The sequence below is a fragment of the Colias croceus genome, chromosome 11 (genome assembly GCF_905220415.1).
Source record: "Colias croceus chromosome 11, ilColCroc2.1".
NCBI lineage: Eukaryota > Metazoa > Arthropoda > Insecta > Lepidoptera > Pieridae > Colias > Colias croceus.
Window position 1 is genome coordinate 3,448,331 of NC_059547.1, and position 9,044 is coordinate 3,457,374.

General features: G+C 34.3%; 2 protein-coding genes across 2 annotated transcripts; one reads left to right on the forward strand and one right to left on the reverse strand.

The window, feature by feature from the left end:
* Positions 1-57: 57 nt before the first annotated feature.
* On the reverse strand, positions 58-2,469 carry LOC123695399 (prostaglandin reductase 1-like). Its single transcript, XM_045641234.1, has 2 exons — positions 2,279-2,469; positions 58-1,170 (listed from the first exon to the last, which is right to left on the reverse strand). Exon 2 carries the CDS (start codon positions 1,142-1,144, stop codon positions 134-136), a length of 1,011 nt encoding a protein of 336 aa, XP_045497190.1. The 5' UTR covers positions 1,145-1,170; positions 2,279-2,469; the 3' UTR covers positions 58-133.
* Positions 2,470-6,739: 4,270 nt separating this feature from the next.
* LOC123695400 lies at positions 6,740-8,951 on the forward strand. The gene is made up of 4 exons (XM_045641235.1): positions 6,740-7,142; positions 7,542-7,621; positions 8,144-8,306; positions 8,754-8,951. The coding sequence occupies exons 1-4, from the start codon at positions 6,812-6,814 to the stop codon at positions 8,912-8,914; spliced, it is 735 nt and encodes a 244-aa protein (XP_045497191.1). The 5' UTR covers positions 6,740-6,811; the 3' UTR covers positions 8,915-8,951.
* Positions 8,952-9,044: the final 93 nt, after the last annotated feature.

A 9,044-nucleotide genomic window follows, 5' to 3' on the forward strand; every position in this document is an offset into this window, starting at 1 on the left:
CTGACCTAAGTATATTTTGTCTTAACATAACTGACATAACACAAATAAAATAATAGATGTGAAAAAATGAACATTTAATTTGAATACATAACATACATACAATGTAACACGAAACGTTAAAAAATAGTACTGATTAGACTTTAACAACAGCCTTTCCAGTGTTTTCTCCTGCAAGCATACCGATAAATGCGTCGTACAGTTTATCAAAACCCTCTGTTACGTGACTTCTAGTTTTAATCTGTCCTTTTTTAATCCATTGCACTAAATCAGCGAACGCTTCTGGCCATCTATCCTTGGGCTGCGACCAACGTGATACAATAAAACCTTCAATCTTCAGCTCTTTGAACACAATAAATGGTTGAACAACTGTCGCCTTTGCCATTTTTGTATGATCGTCATTATAAGAGCTTATACTCCCGCACACAGATACTCTTCCATATTTGTTCATCTGTCCCATTATAGTGCTACTTAATTCTCCTCCTACATTATCAAAGTAACAATCCACTCCTTTCGGCGCAGCCTCTGCTAATGCTTTGGGTATATCAGCTGTCTTGTAGTTGATTGCTTTATCGAATCCTAATTCCTTTTCTAACCACTGCACTTTGTCATTGGAACCAGCGAATCCAATCACTCTGCAGCCCTTGATCTTAGCTATCTGACCTACGATTGATCCGACAGCGCCGGCAGCTCCCGTTACTACAACAGTCTCGCCAGCTTTAGGTTGACAGATTTCTAGGAAACCAAAGTAAGCAGTCGCTCCAGGCATTCCAACAACACCGAGGGCAAATTCAGTGGGTAGGCCTTGTAGATTAGGTAGTTTATAAACTTTACCAAAAGGATCACTTGTCTCACTAACTATGCTGTAATCGCACCAGCCTTTGTGCGTAACGACCTTTGTTCCTGTGGGAAACGAGTTATTCTTTGACTCTTGAACGGTGCCGATTTGGAAACTAAACTGGTCGTAAGGAACAGGCATAGTAGAGTTATAGGCACGAAGATAAGGGTCAACGCTGATCCAATCCGCTTTAACGACAAACTCGCCCTGTTTTAATGGAGGAAGTTCATATTCAACGATTTCAAAATCATCACGCTTAGGGACACCTTGGAAATGTTTCTTTACAACGTACTTTCTTGCCTTCACCATTCTTAATTTTTGAAAAATGTCTGGATCTGAAATAGATGGAAGATCAATTTGAAATTTTATTCTATTCATACAATTAACATTTGTATCAACTATCTAATATCTATACTAATATTATAAAGCTGAAGAGTTTGTTTGTTTGTACTTAAATGTTTGTTAGTTTGTTTGTTTGAACGCGCTAATCTCGGAAACTATGTACCTACTGGTCCGATTTGAAAAATTCTTTCGGTGTTAGATAGCCCATTTATCGAGGAAGGTTATAGGCTATGTATCATCACAATAAGACCAACAGGAGCGGAGCAATGCGGGGAACAGCTAGTCTCTAATATATCTTCTCGTTAAAGACGCACATAATAATTATTAGCCAGGAAACAACAATCTACTGAATTTAAATTCTCTATTATGGCACAATGAATGGACAGCTTAGCAAAACTATTTTTTTATAACTACACATTAAGTTTATTGGCGATTCTTCTCGATTAAAAAAAATAAATTCATAAACACTTGTATGTTATGTAAAGTAAAAATAAATCGATTTAAAGATTTTAATGACTATTTGTTATTGGAATTTTACCAATACTAAAGTGTTATTTTTTGTTAAAACTTGATTTCAACAATTGTATTGAGATTCGTAAGTAAGTAGTTATCTAGGTAATAACTAGGTATCTGTTAGCTACTAACTAGTTCATTTACTAGCTACAGAAAATACGTTAAATTTTAACGGGTTAAGTAGTTAGCTCTTCTCTTCTAAGGTCCTACCTACTTTGTACATAAAAGTAGTGGTAATCTGTGATATACCTAACTATTATGAATTAAGTATTATGATAAAATGCCTACCTATTAGTATAAAAAATTTACGTGTGATTAATTTATAATAGTTCGGTAGCTACCGTATTGTACACAAAGTCAAGGTTTAATGTCACGGCCTCTGTGAATTTCAAGGTCAGTGGGAAACAGAGGGCGTTGCGTTGTAATGTTTGGCTCTGGATTGCCCTACACGATTTACTGTTGTTTTAATTAATATTAGTTGGCTCACTGCACAAAAATTATTAACTAATTTACTGAAACTATTGAATATAGGTAACTAGTTATAACTCTCTAGTAAAATGATATTTAATCAAATATTTAGGTACTTACCGCAAGTAAGCGTTTGTAATTTTGCTTGGTCACAAATAACTCAAATTTTCAATAAATATTTATTAGTTGCCCAGTGCTCACCGACGCGGGCGATCTGGTTAAGTTTATTTCAACAACTTGTAGTGTTCGATGATAATTCCCTGCTTTTAATGTTTATGCAGTGATACGTATACACACAAACCACACATAGACGTTGTTATGGTCACATGCGTCGAGAATGTGTGCGTCAGTCAATGAGCTATTGAGATTTATATTCATCAATAGCCCACACTGTAGAGTGCTAGAGGACAGCGCGATTAAAAATTAATAATTTAGAACCTTATATCTTGGGAATACGATAGTTTTTAGCGATAATATTCGTTTAATAAAGTTTGAGACTTGCTGAAATAATATTGAACCAACTTCCAGTTGCATTCATCTATGAACATCTTAGAGCATTAAACCAACATGAACATTGATGAACGGAACGGAACGTGTTCATTAATAATTTTTAAAGCTCTTTTTATGACCGTCCCATTTTACCTTTTGGGTACGGAACCCTAAAAACAAACAATATAATATTTTCAATAGTTGATACTTTATGATGACAGGGTGTATTTTTATGATCAGCTTGGTTTTATAATTGCGCATTCATATATTTAATTGGGAACAATGTTTATTGTTAATAGGTACTTAAAATTCCTTATCTATTTGTTTTCACATTTCATTACAGACTGAATTATATTTGTGAGATTAAAATATAGCCTTCTAATTTCTAAAAGTATTCTGTTTAAAGGTGAAGTTCGGATACGATTGCTCCAAGATTGCTCTAAGAACCACATAATATAATATTTACTATAATTACCAAAAGAAAGAGTAGAAATTTTTATAAAATGTTTGTAAAATATTTAGGTAGTTATTCGTTTATAAAAAAATACATAATTAACATTACCTACTTACCTACAAACTTACCTACAAAATAATTATAAATAGCCAATCGCCTCGTTTATGGTTATAATATATTATAATAGAAAGTTACGTAATAATATTATATTATAATGATTTGACGAATTAATTATTAATTCGGTTTTAATAATTTATTAAGACCAAGCAATTACTTACCTACAAAAAAAGACTCATATTTTAACAACAGCTTTCCCTGTATTTTCCCCTGCAAGCATTCCAATAAATGTATCATAAAATATGTTATCGAAACCCTCTGTTACATGACTTTTTACTTTAATCTGACCCTTTTTGATCCACAGCACCAGAGTAGAGAACGCTTCTGGCCATCTATCTTCTGGCTGAGTCCTGAGATCAACGAGACACATAGAAACCTTCCATTTTCAGTTCTTTAAATGTGTTGATTTTGGCGACAGTGGTTTAGGACATTATAGCAGTTATTTACATTGCTTTGGGTATATACTACATAGATAACTGTTAATAGCTGTTAACATGCGTTACGTTTGTGTGCGTCGATCAAAGAGCCGATCAGGATTCAGGATGTAGATTGTAGAGCACAATGAAGGGGATCTTAAGGGGATAGTTAGAAATTAGAATACAGAGAGATTCCGAGAGAATACGATAGTTTTCAACGGAGAAAATTCCCAGTTTGATGTTCAAAATTGGTGAAATAATGCCGAATAAATTTTCAGTTACATTAAGATAGATATTACCATAATCAAGAAGAAAAACTGTCGGTAAGGGTAAGGGTAAGGGTAACTTATTTTATATTTTTGATGCTCTGTAAATACCTTTATGCCTTTTGCCCGGGTCCATATCTATACTAATATTATAAAGCTGAAGAGTTTGTTTGTTTGTTTGAACGCGCTAATCTCGGGAACTACTGGTCCGATTTGAAAAATTCTTTCGGTGTTAGATAGTTTATTTATCGAGGAAGGCTATAGGCTATATATCATCACGCTACGACTAACAGGAGTGGAGCCACGGGGTTGAAACCGCGCGGCATAAGAATAAAATCAGATTATGAATTCATATTTTATGTCGGCGTGCGGCCACTAAACTATCAGTATCTACCTATAGGAGTATAGGTCATTGGGTAATTTAACTCTATCATTTGAGTCATGAGCATAGATTACATAATATCTACTTATAAGTTACAAGGTACCTACGTAAACAAAAATCATATCGAACTGTTATGCAAATTATTATTTTTCGAATGCAATGAATTATCGCAGTTTATTGTTGCCGATTGATTAATTAACTAACATGACTGTTATCTATATTTATTGTTTTGCTAAATAAAAGTGAAACTGCATAAAATAAGCATTACTTGCCTTCATTCATTCACGATGATTTGTAATACCTATTCAGATTTGTGTTTAGTCAGTAGGTACCTACTAGGTACTTATCTTACAGTGATCTTACAAGTATAAAGTATTTGTATTCTCTTTGCTTATCTTAGAGCAATTAACCACTTATTTAAATATTTTAGGTTTTGGGTACTTATTAATTTAAATTTTAAGAATTATTCTAGTTTTAACTTTTAATATAATTTTTACGTAGGTAACTAGTTACATATGTGCCGTTTAATGTTTTTAAAACCATTTATTCCAAAATCATTCACAAAGCCAATTTTATGAATACTACCCCAAAATAAAAAATATTTAAAAGATACCCCGCTAGTGGGGTAACGTTGCAATTTATGTTTTCATTGGGGAAGTATTCCTAGTATAAGGCGATACTAATTCAGATTCTAAAATAGAACCAAACAACACGAATTAAACAAAAATGAAGCGATTTAGCAATGAGAACCTCTTTCTTTTTTGGAACGTCAGTTAATAAAAAACATTAAAAATCTGCTTGAATGATGATTATCGTCAATACACATGTACCTTTTTTTTTTAACGTTGGGAAATGCATTTACGCATCCCCCTCTGCAGTTTTCCTGCGTGAGAGGGTATGTGGGACTCGCGAAAAGCCATACCCACTAAAACCCAACGGTGGCCACCGATCACGTTCGGCGGCAGGGGTTAACAGCCAGGCCTTGTACCCCCGCCGCCTACGTGATGAATGCCGCAGTTTGGCGACTCGCCCGCGCCCATAAGGTGGCAATAGACGTCGGTATCATAGAATAACGCCGCCCTATTGCCGGGCTATCCACCTCCTGTCGCAGGGGGAGCCCGTTTACTTGCAGCGAGCATAGCTACAATATGCTCGTTTCTACGTAAACCTCCCCCTGCGCTAGTTCGTCCAAAAGTATTTTAGGGCTGATGCTGGGCATAAATGCGCCTGCGTCTGCCGGGTCTGCGTTGGCGCAGAGGATCCGCCGATGGGTCATTCTCCCGGGCGCTCTCTGCAACCTCCTTTGCTTTCATCACAGCCTCGCAATGAAAAATTAACATGTACCTACTCCAATCTTATCAATAACAAGTGATAACTGCGTTAAAAACAACCGACTTCAAACTTGCACTTGCAAAAATGCCCATAAAATAAAAACTACTGGGCCTATCCGAATAAATTTTTTATGGGACCAATTCGACACCATTCCGCATCGAACAAAAAAAGAATCACGTAAATCGATTCAGAAAGCTCGGAGTAATGGGTGTACATACATAAAAAAACATACCGGCCGAATTGATAACCTCCTCCTTTTTTTGAAGTCGGTTAAAAATATTCAAGTCACGCATGTATGTAAATAAATTAATAATTAGGTCAGTTTTATTTTATTAGCCAAACTTTTTGCACAGTAAATTGAATAACAGCTCTTTTGTGTCATTTTCAGTGCGCCAAATACCTACTTATCTGTTACAACTTGCTACAACTATTTAGAATCTTCTTCTAGGTCAATTCATCCAAGATCATGATCATATTATTATGAGTGCATAATTATAATAAGAATGCGCGCACATGGCACATGCAAAAACATCAAAATGACTTTACATAAAATAAGTAGTTACAGCTCTAGCTATTCACATTTATATATAAACTCTTATATAAACTATAATTATGCAAGTATGACTTGCATTTTATTTAATAGTGATGATAATACAAGGAAAATTATTAGGTACCTATACATAGTCATAGTCTACCATTTAACCTACGGTAGGTACTTAATAATTTGATAGATACCTACCAGATGAATATCTACATTCTGTATTTTTTTATACAAATTATATTAATTTTTCATTATTTTGGTTATTTGATACAAATCAATTATTGAATAATTTATATTAAATGCTCTAAGAAATAAGAATGTATATCTATTTCTAATATAAACGAATTACAACTGGTAAACGCATAACTCGAGAACGTCTGAACCGATTTCGTTAATTCTTTTTTTATAATACATATTACTTGAAGTACGAGGATGGTTCTAAAGGAGAAAAAAAAACCACGTGTGCAACGGTCAAAGCCAGGGCGGACCGCTACACCGCTAGCATAAAATAAAAATTTAAAATGACTTGGCGACTGCGTAGACTTCATAATATTATGATAGAAAAAGAAAATTTTCTGTCAAAATTTATTAAATGAACTCTTGAATGAACTTTAACAAATTGAATAACGTGACTAGCAAAAAACTAAATATCAACAATGGCTAGTGGAGATTCACCCGACGTACCGAAACATATGAGTTATGCAAAATCTAGAATACCATTTATCGGAGCTTTCTTTGATTATATAAGTACAAGTATCGAATATATGAGGAGCAAAACGTTCTTTAGAGCGGAGAGATTGCAAGCTTCTAATTCAAAGCAAACATTATCAGCTACTTTCGTAGCATTTGTTTGCTTTTCCCTAGGGATGGTGAGCAATGTGAAATTCGAAGTTGTGACGTTTGATGAAGAGCCGTTGGCAAATGATTTACACTTCATGGTGATGAGCAAGGATGATAAACTGTATATCGATGATATTGATGTGTCTAGTGAGTAAAAATTCAATTTACATAGAGTTGCTAGTATTAGGATGTCGTTATTTAATTTTTAAATTAACACCATTGGCACCTAAGAATCCTTTGCAGTCAAGCATGATAATCCATACTAATATTATAAATGCGAAAGTAACTCTGTCTGTCTGTCTGCTACTCAATCACACCTAAACTACTGAACCAATTTGCATGAAATTTGGTATGGAGATATTTTGATACCCGAGAAAGTACATAGGCTACCTTTTATTTCGAAATATGTACCACGGGCGAAGCCGGGGCGGACCACTAGTAATAAATATAAATAAGTATACTATACTTATAATAACGAGGCAGAGCAAATAGATTTTTAGGTACACTTTTTTTAAAATAATAATTGAATCTCTTTCATTTCTGTAGGAGTGATGTGGTGCATCGAGGCTTCTGACGCGCTTGTTATAATTTTTAGTACACTATTGATATGGAATTCATCAAACGTGGTAAGTAGGTAATTGTATTAACTGATTTGTTCTATATAGGAAGGAAAAAAACAACTGTACAATAATATATATCGCATGTGATCATTCTGTGCACATATTTCGGTCCGGTAGGTAAGTACATACGTATAATTTAAATAGTCCACGAGTACATGTTACAAACGCGTACTTCAATGCAAAAATTCTGTTTATGTTTGTGTAGGGCGCAAGGAAATCATATTAGGTTTTGATCATGCATTATCAATGCTTTTATCATGTAAGATTTGCTACAAAAGTGTCTAATTATTCAATCAAATTTATACCGCAGCTAGCTGACCCAACGAACATTTTTCTGCCATTAGTTTCTTTTCATTTAGAGTTAAAAAATACACCTACATTCAATAGGCAATCATTACTAAAACACGTATCAAATTTCATAAAAATCGATCACCCCGTTTCCTACGAGTATAACACAATAATTTTATAAATTAGGTACAAGAAGAGAACGTATTTCGTATATCTATAATTAAAATTTTATTCTTCCAGCGATCCCCTCTAAGTGAATATCTATTTCTGCCATGGCTTGGTGCTACAATGCGTGGCCTGTGTTTGAGACAGGCGCCGACTGCTGGAGCGTTGATTTACACCATGAGCGTGGTCAATGGATGCATCAACCCTTTGTTTTTGACGGCTTTCTCTTTTTTGTTCTGTTAGTATAGTTTTTGGTTCATATTTCTATTCTTTATTACCTACCTATATTTGCAACTTAAAATCATGATAGCAGACAAAGATTGGACAAGGATATATTATGACAGTATCGAAAAAAAAAATAAAAAAATAAAAAAAATAAAATCATTTATTGAACAATTTGTGGGTTAGGTACAAACATGTAACATTTGGACCCCAAACTAGGACAGCCTGTATTTTGGGGTCCACAATTGGCAGAATATAGAGTTCTAAACACCGTTTCCACAATGATTTTTTTTCATTTTATTGATCAGTAAAACAGATGTGATATTTACCTTCGTCTGCCCCATATACCCATTTCCATGATTGTAGATTTTAGTAGTAGATTTGGTAATAAATTTATTTAAATTATCTACATATTTAGGTAGATAATAATAAAATATATTATGTGTTTTTTTTTGTTTCTCAGTGCTCGAAGCTCGTCTGTGGTTGGAAATGGCCCGGCTGGTCAGTTTACGTTGGCAGCGCCGTGACCATGTGGATATTAGCGGACCCTCGCACTATGAGGTGGAGACTCTATGGAGCAATGACGACGTGCAGAGCGTTGAAGTTGGCAACTTTGTCTATTGATTCTGTTCTTTTTTTAATTTGAAATATTTTTTTTTAATAAATGGAGTACTGATGTTGGCAACATTGTGTTTCTTTTTTTAATTTCATTACTGTTTTGAATAATTTGGTTTAGTTAGTAGGTAGGTACCTA